The following is a 14776-nucleotide window of genomic DNA, read 5'->3' as shown; positions in this document are numbered from 1 at the left end:
CAGATGGTGCCTCCATGATTCTCAGGGGCTACCTTCCCTCTCCCACTTCCCAAGTCCTCTCCTTTTTCTGCTTGTTCAACTTCTTTCCCCTTCCACCTTGGTCTATCTTGTGTGGCACCTTTCCTTGGTGATGCCTTGTGTGGCATCTTTCCTCATGCTTTGTCCGATAGCCTGAGCTGATGTGGCTTGGATAACTACCCACCAAAGGCCCAAGTGTCCAGGTGCAGGCTCCAGCTGCTCTGGTAGTTTTGGTTGCTCCCTTCAGTCTTTGATCAGCAACGCTGGCTCTGTACTCTGCCCCTGCATTCTCAAAACGTTCTGCTCTGTCTCCTCCCCTTCTCCACTCATGTCCACAGTCACCACAGCAGAGATGACTGTTCTTCACACTGACCGCACCCACCAGCTGCCTGGGATACTCTAGACCCTCCCTCCCCTTCACATCCTACTCCACCTGGTCCAGGTGTCCCCTTTCTTTCCAATGTCCCCTCCACATCCTACTCCACCTGGTCCAGGTGTCCCCTTTCTTTCCACTGTTCCCTCGAAATATACCAGGGAGTAGTCAAGGATGACCTTCTGCGTAGACCCAATACCTAAAGTAGACCCAACACAAAAAGTGGCTAACACCAAACAACATGCAATAAATAAAAAAATAATACTGCTTGTTTCATCAAACTTTAACTCAAAAGGACACCATGAAGAAAGTAAAAGGTTGTCTAATGGCATAGCAGAAGCCAATCAAGAGTGGTGCATGCCTGTAATCCCAGCACTCAGGAGGCTGAGGCAGGAGGATTGCTGAGAGCTTGAGGCCATCCTCAGCTACATGCTGAACTCAAGGTCAGCCCAAACTACTTAGTGAGACCCTGTTTCAACTTCCCCTTGCACCCAAAAAAGGAACAAGAGAAAATACTGGCACATCATATACGTGGTAAGGGATGATCCTGTCTAGGATATGTGACAAACGATGTGTCCATCTGTGCCTTTTAATCTTGTGCCTGCTCCTCTCTCTGCCTTTCCTGCTCTCCCTTCTTCTGCCACTCCCTAGAATCCCTGCAGGTTCTCTGATTTTTTTGTGATTTGGAGAATGAAACCCAGGCTATGCTAGGCAAGAATTCTATCTCTGGGCTGGCCTCAAACTCTCCCTCCCTTTAAAAATTTTTCTTTTGAGACAGGGTCTTACTAAGTTGCCTAGGCTGGGCTCAAATTTGTGACCCTCCTACTTCAGCCTCTCAAGCAGCAGGAACTACAGGCATGCACCATGTACCCATGTACCCTGCAAGGTTCCTAAACATGCCAAGTCGATGGCCACCTTGGGGCGTCTCCCTAGGTGTTCCTCATCTGCACTGTCCTCCCCAAATACCTGCCTAATTGCCTTGACTACTTGGTGTTTACTTAGCTCTCACCTTTGTGACCCAGCTGCCCTAACTCCAGCTTACCACTGGAACTGTGGGCCTCGTCACCTTCATCTGCTTTCAAGTGTGTGCTTCCTCAGCAATTTTCATCTGCCTTTCTGCACTCTGACTTCATTATTTAATAGTGACTTATTTTTAGAACCCCTCTTAGGATATGTGCTCCACATGTGACCTCTGCCACTTCTGTGACCTTCCCCAAGGACCTAGAGCAGTGTTTGCAGCTGCTTGACAGGTATCTGCTGAAATGGGCGACTGGAGGTGACTGCTAATGAGGACGGAGGTCTTCATGGGCTCACTGGGCCTGGTCTTCTCAGTTGCCCATCCGTAACTTCTCCCTCTACCCTCAGGTCTGAGATGCCCCTTTGCTAGCATCCTCCTCACCTGACTTCAAGGGATGGATAATAAGCAGCATGGCACCAGGTGAGCACAGAGAACCCAGGGGCTCAGCTGAGAGGAACAGTCCCAAGCGCTATGCCAAGGCCTCTGGGATAGTGCTGGTGCATAGCGAAGTTCAGAAGAGAACAAGAGAAATGTCTCCAAAAATGGGAGGGGAAGGAGTCACCCGCTCACCCTGGCAAACAGTCCCCGCAGACAGCATCGCTGGTGACCGAGCAGTTGGCCTTCTGGAAGCGGTTCAGTAGCGCACAATCCAGGCACGACTTGCACTTCTGGAAGCCCCAGTCCTCCTTGAACCGGTGCGGCCGGCATGTCACACACTGTGCATCTTCCCCATAGCCGAAGCCACATTCCTGTGGGGATTAATGTGTGACAGAAAGCTATTCAGACTTTGCTAGCGTGACAAAGCAAAGACTGCAGGGATAAAACCAAGAGCAGATCTAATAATGACTGAGTGTCGCCCTTCCTCCACCCACACAAAGGTGGCCTTTTCAGCAAGTTCAAATGTGCCTTCCACTGCTAATAATCTCTCTTACTGCGGTAAGGATACTTAGTCATCCACTTTATTCAAGAAGCTGCGAGTGTGTGAATAAGAAAAGGCCTCCTGCGCTCCCACTGTGGCACTATTGTTAGCTTAGGGCAGAATTATGACACTTTCTTCTTTTCTAACCAAGGCAGTCCTGTGAATATGCAGAAGCTGAAGCCAGGGCAACATTGGGACACTCATTCAACGATCGATCAAGGCAGAAAACATGCACAGGGGCTGCAACGTGGATATCTGCAAAGGGAGGACAGCTGCTTATGAGATGTCCTAGTTCTCAGAACAGAGAGCTCCGCGGAGCACTGAGGGACTCGCCATCTGCTCACGAGAGACACATCTTCGTGTACCTGTTAAAAGAATGCTAAGTTCTTGTCCTGACACCACTCTCAGGTGCTGATGGTCTCAAGCATCTCCAGACGTGGACAGAAACCCAGCATGCTTTTCATGCACAAGTGAGCGAGACGGCCTTCAAATGGAAGGCCGTCATCTCTGTGGGATCAAGATGGGAAGAGCTCCCAGCACAGCGTATAACAGGATTAAAACGTAGTTGTAAAAATGGTGTCGTGCGTGTATTATGGCTTAAAAAATAAGTTATAACAGAATTAGAAGTATGGCCCACGATTATAAACACTTGATAATCTTATTTTCATGCTGTCTTTAGTGCAATCGCTTCCTCAGGAAAACCACTTCCTTGTAGTTGCCCTGCTTGGTTTACTACGCCCTGGAGCATCTCTGAGGTGGTGGTCGTTTTCCTAATCCTTTTGTTAATGGGCTGTGAAACACTGAGGATTAGAGACTGCACTGTACATGGCATTGAGCTGTGAGTTGGTGGGGTTTATGTCAGTGCTTGGCAACTACTTGAAGATACTAGTTTTTGCTAACCTCTTCAGGAAAGTTGGCCTCCCAATTTGAAAGCTGGAAAATCAGCGCAACAACTGTTTCAAAAAGAATTTAAAACTAGTTTTTAGGTTTTCAGTACGTACTTCAAAAACTGCGCTCAACTTGAAATATCTGTGTATACTGATTCTCATTATAACAAATAAAATCTCAGCTGTGGAGGCTGAGCACGTGGTTCAGTGGGAGAGGACTTGCTTAGCATGTGAGAGGCCCTGGTGTCACCCTCAAATCCTAGCACCAAAACAAAATCTCAGTTCTGAAAAAAAGTATACTAACTTTAGTGGACATTGATTACACGTCGAGGACTTTATACATATCACCTCAAAAAGCTACGCTCCTTCTCAGTGAGAGACGCATTCTCTATACCCATTACAGTTTTGGAAGATGGAGCTTGGAAGAAGTTTCATAGCCAGGCTTTAACATCACTGTCCTATAACGATTCTGCCATGTACTTGTTTACACACATGACATATACCTGGGAAGATGTCTACAGGATGCACGGTCCTAGCCCTGGCAATCTGCGCTTTGGGATGGTCATGAATAGGCACAGGTCTAGGAGCTATAAGGAGAGCACCAGCAAGCCCACAAACACAAGCTAGATGGGGCACAGCAAGCAGGACTTGCGCAAAATCTCTTAGAGCCTCTACATTCTCACTCTGCAAGCTAGAATGCAAGTCCCAGCCGCTCAAAATTCCTAGTTTTCTATAAAACATATGCATTTTAATGTCTTCATTGATATTTACATTCAAAAATCAACAGAGCAGTACTTCCTCGCAAAAAATTAAATGTAAAATCAACACAAAAGGTAGGACTGCCTGTACTCAGTAAACTACTCAGTAAGAAGCAATGAGTAATCACTTTAGCCTAGGTATCTTACTAATGAACTCACTGGGGTGCCTTCTCCTTCCTCTTAGCTATTCTATCTTTCAAAGGCATCTTGAACAAGCCTTGAAAGATTCAAGGAGAAAAATCCTATATCACCAACCTCTCAATCCTGAGCACTCTAGCTACCTGAGGCACCAAGCTAAAGGCAGACAGGAGAGGGGAGAGACAGAGGAAGAGAGGGAGAGAGGAAAAGGAGAGGAAAAGAGAGACAGAACTAGAACTGAAGAATTCACAAATTAGTATCTTTTTAAATTGTTAACAGAGATGACCTTTTGACTGTTAGTGGAATTGCGAAGTGTTTTTCATTTTCAATTTTCTTTTCTTCTTTCTTTTTTTGTGGAACTGGGGATTGAACTCAGGCCCTGGCGCTTGCCAGGGAAGAACTTCTTTGGACCAGTGAGCAGCCTCTGTGGGGAGCCAGATTGCTGCTTTCCGGCTCCGCGCAGCCCTCCAGGCTGCAGGGGCAGAGGTACGCTTCCGCTGTGGGAGCACTCAGGGATTTTCTGGGCGAACCGGCGAGCGCCTCCCACACAGTCTCCCGGGATCAGAGCGCAGGCGCGTGACCTCCGGGCGGGCGCAGCATTGTTTCCTGCTAAGCATCCTCATCAAAGGCTCAGCGGGAACAGAGTGTTTCAAAGTCTTCCTTTGATCCAGGCAGCTTGGATTGTGAGAGACTCACACACGAGTTGAAACACAACAAAGAAGGAAAGGAGAAAAGAGAGAGGAGCAGAGGACGGGAAAATAGGGAGAAGGCAGCAGAAGGAGTGGAGCATTAACTGGAAATAAGCGTGTGCATTCTCCTCAAACTAGCTTAATACGTGTGTGTGTTCCTATATTGGGTCCAAAGGCAAGCGAGTGTGCACACACGCTACACCACTGTTGTTTTGAAACTCTCATCCTCGGTCTTTTCATCTGTGGGGTGGGCAGAACAGCGATGCTGCCCTACGGGGTTGTTTCGAAGCCTAAATGGATAAACATATAAACTCTAACTCGAGCACAGAGTGGGCATTCATTACATAAATTATACCTATAATTGTTATTATTTTGGACTTTGTACAAGCTAATAAATCAGCTTTCCTGATTCAAGAGTAAGGAGGCTTCATTAGGGAATGTGGGGAATCTCCTGACTCCACTTTGTTCTATGCAGGTTACTGGCAACACATTAGCAGCACTCTGAATTGAGCTGCAATGTTTTAATTAAAAAGCTGTTCGAATGGCACACATGATGTAACTGCCCATGACCTCTGAGTCACCGGCTACACTGTGCTGTCACACAAACCCCGCGGGACCCACGTCTACACCGGCTGCTCTGCTGGGCTGTGGCCCCAGCCAGAACATCCACACTCACTCCTGGCCCTTGCTGGGTCCCTTCCTCCAACAATCAATCCACTTTTTCCCTCCGTGGAGAAAGGAGCTAAGCATCCAATGACAGGAATTTACAGTAAGTATCAACAGGAGTTAATTCCTTTCTTTGATCCAGCAGACATAAGCTTAAGTATCAACAGTTTGATGGGCTTTCTTTTAGGAAAAAACAAAAACAAAACTGAAAAACTTACAGTATAGGGGAGGAGGTTTCGTGCTTACTGTGACCCCTGCTGCACCCGGATTTCCATTGTGTGTGAACCACGTGGGCCAATATTCTTCTATAATCTCACATTCTTTGTCATTCATACACAATCTTTGTTGTGGTGGTGGTGGTGGTGGTACTGGAGATTGAACTTGGGACCTTGTGCTTGCCAGGAAGGCGCTTATGTCTCTGAGCTAGCACCCTGGCCCTAACCCATTATATTTTGTAGGATGAGTACTTCATAAACTTCTCCTGCCCATTTTACACTGGACTAAATCATATATGGGAAGCAAACAAAGACACACTCTGTGCCTCATTTTTGCTGCCTTTATGTGGTTATCAACTTCCCGTGTACTTAGAGTACATGTTTTGGTAGCAACAGAAGGACTTTTTGCTGAGGTGAGTTTAGGACAGCTGAAACACGCAATTAGTATTTTTCACAAAATAATAAAATTTACTGGGCATATATGGTACAACTCCTGGGAACTTTCATAGAGATTGCTTATTTGGGAAGATTTTATCTAAAATATATTTTTTTCTAAACTGTTTGCCATTTTCAAAGAGGATGAGAAAATCAGTCTAATATTTTTATGCTCATAGAAATGGCTTACAGTGCACCATAGTTTAAGAAATTAATAAAATGACCATTCCATATGTTGCATTGACTAGAAACCTCGAATTATGTAGAAATTCAAGGAAGTCACTTCCAAGGACCTAAATTACAGGATGGCAGCACTTGTGTAGCTGACTGTCTCACTTCTAAGGCATCATAAACATAGAGGATCTATAATTATTTGTAATCCAGGCTATAAACTAAACAGCATATAAATATTAAATACCCCCCACTATAAATGTCTGCTTTGATCTTTTTACTTCATTCGGTAGAACCAGGTGGTTCAAATGCCTTGAAATCTTCCCCATTGAGTTCAATAAGTAAGTACTAAGAAAAGAGGCAAAGTAACTGAAAAGGGACAGCTGTGACCTCGACCGTACCAGTGAGGGTGGGCAGACGGACATGCTGCGTGCTGCCTCTCTGGCTACAGATCATTTCGTTTTCTTGTATTTTGCAGAGTACACACAAGATTTTTACAAATTCAACAGTACAGCTTTCTTCCCCTTCTCTGTTCCTTGCCTGCTCCTTCTGCACAGGTGAGCACTCTACCAGGTTTTGGGTTGCCTGCTAGAATGGCTAAGCGTGTCCCGCGTACACGCTGCACACTCCCAATAGCACTGTTCCACAGCAGCCTTTGTATCCTCCCTATTCACCGCACCTCGGGGAGCGCTCCCTGTGGGTGAACACAGGTCAGCTGTGGAGACCTGGCTGAGCGACACTCCAGCTGACTGCTCACCACTGCTCAAGTGCCAGCCAGACAGCAAATCTGACTCCACACGGTCCGCCGTCTGCGTTTGCCATGATCCCGGGGTCTAACTGCTCATCTATTTCCTAAAGACTTTCTGGATTTGTAATTCCAAGGAGCAAAAGCCTGGGAAAGCTGTAGTAATGGTCAGCAGACCAGTCCTCCGGGCTGAGCGCAGTGGTGGGTGGGGACGGGTGGGCTGGGAAGTAGTCTTCTTTATCTTGGTTCTGGATCCAGCTGCCCTGCTTCTACCGTCGTTGGTGACAGCATAGCCCTGTCATCACTCTGCTCAAAAGTTTAAAGCCACATTTGTTGGCTCTCCAGTAGCAAAATGACTCAAAGTCAGCAGTCTGCCATTCTCCTCTCTGCAAATCCAACACTCAGTGAAAACACAGGCCATGCCCAGCAACATGGCAGAGTGGCAGCTCCCAGATCGTGGGGAAGGGGCTCAAAGACCCTCAGACCTGGAGCCACATGCTGGGGCAGCCGCAGGCCTGCCTGCTAGCTGGAGGCACAGCCAGCAAGTTATCCTTTTGAACTTTCAAAGTTAAAGTTCATCTTTGGACTGGGAAGCAGTTACTTGTGGAGGAAATCTAAGGCACACAAATGGAAATGACAAATTAGATTTTTGTGGCCAGTGCTCAGAAATCAACTTTTATAAGTTCCTTTAATAAAACACCACAAAAGTGACATTTCCCCCAACTCTCAGTTTATGAAAATCTAAAGTGGAGATTTTTCAAAAGAAAAATAACAAGTGAGAGCTTGTTCGCATCTGCCAAGCATCCCTGGGCTCAATCAGGTATAATTAAACATAAATAAAGTGAATAACACTGTAATTAAGTGGCAGAAATGAATCTTTTTTATGCTTGCAAATTACATAGTTTTTGGTGACTTACTTCAGAGGGATGAAAATAGTTCTAAAAAATTAGAAGTGTTTAAAAATATGAAGTTGGACCTGTACCCTGTGGAGAAAAGTTTGTTGTTTACAAAAGTTAATTTTCTCACATTAACTAAAGTCATCCCAATAATCGGTTAGAAAAGCTTGCTTTGAAAACCATGCCGGAAGCTTGAAACCTGTTTCAAGTGGTTCCTGAAAAAACTGGTTTCCTGATTTACTGCGGGGAGGGGATCATGTTAAAAGCACATTGTTGGCATTAAGACTGGGTGAGGAGGAGGGGTTGGGCCTGGTGCATTCAAGGCAGGAAGAATTAAGGCTAATGTGGTCCCCTGGGGAAAACAGAAGTCATCTTCCCCCACATATTCCAAAGCCAGGGTTATTATTATTTTTTTTTTTTAATGAATTAAGAAGACCCCACGCCCAAGTCAAACTCTCAACATGCATTTTTGGCCTCAAATGCCCAGCGGGCACTGTTCTGGAGCAGTGGGAACAGTATTTTACACTTCTTGACCCTGAGTTAGGAAAAAAACATTCTCCATCATTTTTCTTATAAACTTTCAAAAGCAACATCTTGTAGTCCAAGGAAGATAAAGTAAATATGGCTCAGCGGAATAAAAGCCTCCAAACTCCAAATGGCTCAGTGACCAGTACCATACTTTTCCCAATACAGAAAAGCTCATGTCCCTGAGAAGAGCAGGCCCTTGGGGCTTTCAGAGAGGGAGACTGGGAAGTAAGAGACCAGGATGCCACTTGGACAGAAGCGTGGGGGGATGGGCACAGATGGGCGTGCATGTCCCTGACCTGGGGCCAGGACAAGGCATCTGGGGAGAGACAAGCAGGAGAAAGAGTGGCTGGCCAGGCAGCCTGCTCACAACTGTGTCATGTCGATGTGTTCTGGCTGCTTCTGTTCTTGAAGGTGGCCCTAAGCCAGGGTTTAGGTTCTAGAGGAAGGGACGTCATTTGAGAGCCAATTCAGTCTCCATAACCCCACAAAGCCTTCATTTGAATTTCTTTTAATTTCTAAATTTCCACTTATTATTGCTCATCACAGAAAAGATAATACCTTCCAAGAAATTCACTTTAGCATATGTCATATACAGATACAATTTTATATGAGAAAGAACTATGGCAGAACAGGGACCTTTACAAAGAAACACAGGACAAGTTGGGGAGATGGCTCAGTAGAATAAGTGCTTGCCTGGCAAGCACAAGGGCCTGAGTTCAATCTCCAGTTCTGTCAAAAAAAAAAAAAAAAAGTTTTAAAAAAAGAAACACAGGACAGGCATAAAGGAATTCCCTACAGATTTCTGACCTGTATTATTTGATTTTTATTCTCAAAAGATAAAACATTAACATTAGAAGCAAAGACAAAAACAGTAAAGAAGAAATAAAAGACCAAGGATAAGTAATTGTTCTATACTGACACATTGCATATATAGCATATACGTATGAACTGAATGATAATTTAAAAAGTATGTATTATGATCAATTCCCATACAGAGTTAGAAACAGCAATTTCCAACCAAGCAGGATATGACTAACACTCAGTCTTCAAAACATAAGAAATAAGGCTGTATAGCAGTCACTTCCTAGTAACAGTATCATAAGTGCTTGACAAGATAAAACTTTTCAGGCCAGCCAGATAACTCAGCGGACTAAAGTGCTTGCTTAGGCAGAAAACAAGTGGCCAGGGTTCAATTCCCTGTGTGCTATGCTGGCCCTGCCCCCAGGGTGCGCTGAGATGGCAACTGAAACTGGGCATGGTGGTGCGCGCCTGTAATCCCAGTGCTTGGGAGGCTGAAAACAGGAGAATCACTAAGAGTCCAATCTACGTAGTGAGACCCTGTACACCCTGTACCAAATACATTAAAAAAAAAAAAAAAAGATATATACTTTCTCCGTGTTCACTTGTAAAACTTGGTGCCTTTTTGTAAGATTTTACAAGCTCTTCCAGGGTGCTGAATTTACACTGCCCAGTGCAGTAGAAGGTCTCCTTTAGTTGGACTTTAAAATACTTGCTTGTCCCTTATGCTTTCAATGATACTGAAAAATGGTTAGGTGAGGATTCACTATCACAGATGAGAAAATCTCCTTCATGTCCTCTTTCATTTCATGCCATTTCTGTTTGTTGTCTGGTAATTTTGCCACAATACCAAGGATGGCCAGCAAACTATCCAGGGGGTGAAGGCCTAACATGATTACACTGTGCAGGGAATGCTTTTCGGCATCAGACCAACCATACCATTGGTCTTCCAGCATTTCCACCACTCTGGGTCATTTTCAGCTTTTCAGTTACATGCATTACGTTGCCTTTCTCCAAATTAAGTTCTTCATCGTTGGATGAGTTGAATGGGTAAAGAGCCTGTACCACATGTGTGATATATAGGTTATAGACAACAGCTGCTAATTTTTCTGACAGTGAACCCACATGGTCACCCAAAAGACTGTCACCTTCTTCAGTTACATAGTTTGAAGGGAATCATCCAAATTTGTCCATTTGTTTGCCACTACCCATCACTGTATTTCTCCATGACAATCACTTTTGTTCCTTTTACCAATGATAACTCATTCTCTCTCTCAGCCATGTAGTTGAATTTCACAAAGCTATACATGTGGAAGTCATAAAGATGATCCCCTGGGTCAACAAAACTGTCATCAGCAGGAGATGCAGAATTGGGAACACCAGGTTTTCTTTTCTTTTCCAATGCCTAAGGTATCCTTTAAGTTTTTCATAATAGTTGCCTCTTGAGCACTGTTTTTCCTTTCCACATGGTTAGAAGGCATAAAACCTGTTTTATACATGGAATTTTTTAACTTGCCACAGGATTTAGCGTCACCCGGAAGCCATAAGCTCTCATTCCTCTTGATGTCCAACTCTTGTTCTTGTTGGGCCACACAATCACACTTGGCTGCCACCACCACTCCTGCCATATTTCTTTTATTTCTTTTTATTACTTTTATTGAGAAATAAATAGTAATGAAGCAGTTTCAAAACAGGTTAGTAGGACAACTTCAATAATTAATACATTGCATATTGTTGTCTTCGTAGTGATTATTCATAGTACAAGATGCAGAAATGATATCCTGTCCAAACATTATTAGTACAAAGCTTTCTTCTCATAGAATTAAGAGAAAGTAGCAGTATATCTATGCTAACTATTTTGTATATACAGATACAAAATGGTCCTCCATTTATATCCTCTTTTTTGTTTAGTTTTGTCAGAGATGGGTATCTCATTGCCATTTAAATATTGTATGAATTAAGCAAAATAATCCAGTATAGTCCAGTAGTCCATAATAGTAGAGGGTTATCCATGGGACTGGCAATGTCAGGAGTTGTTGACTTGAGGCTTTTACAGCTCAGCATATTAATATGGCTTTACTTTTTATACCTCATTTTTATACTTTTCTGCTGGATGGTTAAGACCAAGATAAAGCAAGACCCATATAATAAGAAATGTAACTTTTGTATCTGACGAGGTCAGTGAAATCCCCTCAGGATTTACTCTGAAACCCTGTACCACAGTTTGTAGATCCTTTAAGAATGGCTATCATAAAAAAATCAGCCAACAACAAATGTTGGAGAGGCTGTGGGGAAGAAGGAACCCTTGTCCACTGTTGGTGGGAATGTAGACTGGTGCAACCGTTATGGAAATCAGTGTGGAGACTCCTTAGAAAAGTTGGACTGGAAATCCCATTCAATGCAGCTATCCCCCTACTGGGAATTTTCCTAGAACTGAAAACATCATATCATAGTGATATATGTGTACCTATGTTTATAGCAGCACAATTAGTGATAGCCAAATCTTGGAAACAACCAAGATGCCTGTCACCTAAGGAATGGATGAAAAAGATACGGTATTTTTATACAATGGAGTATAACTCAGCTATAAAGAATGATAAACTCGAAGCCTTCACAGATAAGTGGATGCCAGTTGAAGATATACTCATCAGTAAAATAAATCAGACCCACATGTGTAAATATCATATAGTCTCCCTAATGTAAGAACACAAAAGAAGAAATAAAAATAGAAAAGTATAACACAATTAAAAGGAAAGCGAGAACTTAAGAATTAAATAATGAAAAGAGGGCAAGGAGAAAAGCTAGGAAACATGACAGGGCAAAACCATACATTTATATGTACAAGATGGTAAAGGCAATGATCCTGAGAATCTTCAGCAGGTTTCTGAAACTAGCAGTTAATCAGTAGGATTCTCACCCTGACTAACAATATATGCTGATACCTGTGAACTAAGCAACTGCACTGAGGATAGCAATGTGTAATACTAGGGCCATGCTTGGAATGCCTGTCATTCTGGTCTTCTAAATGTGTACTGCTTCTAATGTCATATCAGTTACTGCTATGCTGTCTCTCAAGTAAATGTTTGTTTTAAAAAAAGGTAATAAATGAAAACAAGAGACAAGAAAAAAAATGTCATAGGAACATATTTCAACAGTATCAACACTTCCCTGTCCTGGGCCCAGGCAGCTCCACTCACCCGAGGAGGGAACCCTGACTCTGCCATGGACACCGGGAGGGCCATTATGGCCACTTCGTTTAAACTTAATTACAGGGGTCTGAGTTCAATCCCCGGTTCCTTCAATAAATAAATAAATAAATAAATAAATAAATAAATATAAGTAAGTAAGTAAATAAATAAATAAATGTAATCAAATGAAATGGAATAAAATTAAATGTCAGTTTCTCGGCGACACTGGGTAGCCACAAGGGCGGCGGCTCTCATTTGCGTGGGAAAGCCACAGACTGCCACGATGCGCGGTTCTACGAGGCAGTAAGGAACTGGAGCAGTACTGAGCTGACAAGCTCATCCTCCCAGAGCTCCGCCACTTCCTGCCTCCAGCACTCTACTGGGAAGAGCGACAATGGACAGATCAATTAACGCCTACTTCCCATCCATAAAATGACAGTAATTATGATCCCTATTTAAGACTTGTGGTACAAGGATTCCGTTATCTAATACACATAGACGTACCCGAACTGTAGGCTTGTCGAGGATACACTACCTGACGAGGAACTATCTTGGGATGCACATAAAATATATAATATGATTAATGTATGTAAGTTATAAATCTTCCTTCTTCTTAAAAATATTTTTTGTTATAGAATTTAAAAAAATAAGTCAAGTGACCCACAGCCTGCCAGTTGGATACATTATTATAACAGATTGGCTCATTATTATAACAAAAGGTAGCCAATGTCACCTATTTTGGCTGCATGACATGTTTTCTGGAATAACAGCGGAGATAGCCATGACAGTTTATTTTATATTGAAAGATGTCCTTTAGATAAATAAAATGTACAGGTTTTGTGAAAGGTTCAAATAATCTTTAAACAGTGGCCAGAGAAGAAGAAAAGGATTTGGATCTAAATAAGCACTGGTACTATCAGACCTGGAACTGCTACACAGACCTCTCCTGGTCCTTACAGGAAGGCAGTGAAACACGCCGGGGACACACTGCCCACCTGCGCTACATCCAGGGCTGAGGCGCCCTCACTCCCTGTGCCCTGCCTGGCAAGCTCCGACTGCCTGGCCCAGGGGGTGGAAACCTACGGACAAAGGTGAGTAAGCCTAGACACCTCGAGAGAACACAGCCCTGAAAGTCTTCCAAAGAAAACAATAATTAGGAGTAATGAAACCACAGATGGAAGTGTAGCTACGCCTGCTCACCCAAAACCTTTCCAAGCTATTAGTCGGAAAACAGATTCTAATTTACAACTGAAGGACCTTGTGACCCTAGAATGTGTCATTTTAGACAGAGACATCTGATACTAGGAAACAGTTTTCAGTTGTCCTTAATAAAGAGAAACAAGTAGAGTAATATTGTTAAAATAAAGGTTATTTAAAGGTTTTTAAGTCAGCTGAAACTGTAATTTTTTACCCATAAGATAAAACTTAATTGTTCATATCAGTAACTTCATCCAGCTTTTCTGCTTTTTCATAACTGGCTTTAAAAATTTTTTGTTTACTAAAAATAAAATTCTGTTTTATTAATTCATTCTCAGGCTTTCACAGAGAGCAAATTGGTCAAGCAATGACTGTGACTCATCCACATGGCTGATACTGACAAAGAATCTACAAACTTTGGTACAGGGTTTCAGGGTAAATCCTGAGGGGATTTCACTGACCTTGTCAGATACAAAAGTTACATTTCTTGTTATATAGGTCTTGCTTTATCTTGGTCTTAACCATCCAGCAGAAGAATATAAAAACGATGTATTAAAAAGTAAAGCCATACTAATATGCTGAGCTGTAAAATGCTCAAGTCAACAACTCCTGACATTGCCAGTCCTATGGATAACCCACTACTATTATGGACTACTGGACTAATTGGAATATTTTGCTGAATTCAGGCACGTACAATATTTAAATGGCAATGAGATACTCATCTCTGACAAACTAAACTATAAAAAGGATACAAATAAAGGACCATTTTGTATCTATATATACTGCTACTTTCTCTTAATTCAATGAGAAGAAAGATTTGTACTAATAGTGTTTGGACAGGATATCATGTCTGTATCTTGTATTATGAATAACCACTATGAAGACAACAATATGCAATGCATTAATTATTGTAACTGTCCTACTCACCTGTTGTGAAATTTGTTTCATTGCTATTTATCAATAAAATTAATAAAAAATTTTTATTTGTTTTACTAAAAATTTTGTTGCAAAGTTTTGGACATTAGAAACATGCAGAATTTTAATCCTCAGATTCACTGTTTCATTATAAATTAAAAACAATACATTCAGTATTCCAAGTTAAATATATATGTTATTTATATAATTATCTTGACACTT

The 14776-nt window shown here is 42.6% G+C and overlaps 1 protein-coding gene and 1 pseudogene across 1 annotated transcript in view; both read right to left on the bottom strand.

The window, feature by feature from the left end:
- Positions 1-14776, bottom strand: part of Tnfrsf19 (TNF receptor superfamily member 19) — an 86276-nt gene that overhangs the window by 44329 nt on the left and 27171 nt on the right. The window contains exon 4 of the mRNA XM_004631110.2: positions 1980-2158. Within this exon, the coding sequence (XP_004631167.2) occupies positions 1980-2158 (179 nt within the window). The remainder of the gene's footprint in view (positions 1-1979; positions 2159-14776) is intronic.
- On the bottom strand, positions 9840-10882 carry LOC105742151 (annotated as a pseudogene).

The sequence above is a fragment of the Octodon degus genome, unplaced genomic scaffold (assembly GCF_000260255.1).
Source record: "Octodon degus isolate 3935 unplaced genomic scaffold, OctDeg1.0 scaffold00038, whole genome shotgun sequence".
Lineage (NCBI taxonomy): Eukaryota > Metazoa > Chordata > Mammalia > Rodentia > Octodontidae > Octodon > Octodon degus.
The sequence above is the reverse complement of the archived record's forward strand: the minus strand, read 5'-3'. Positions and strand labels throughout refer to the sequence as shown.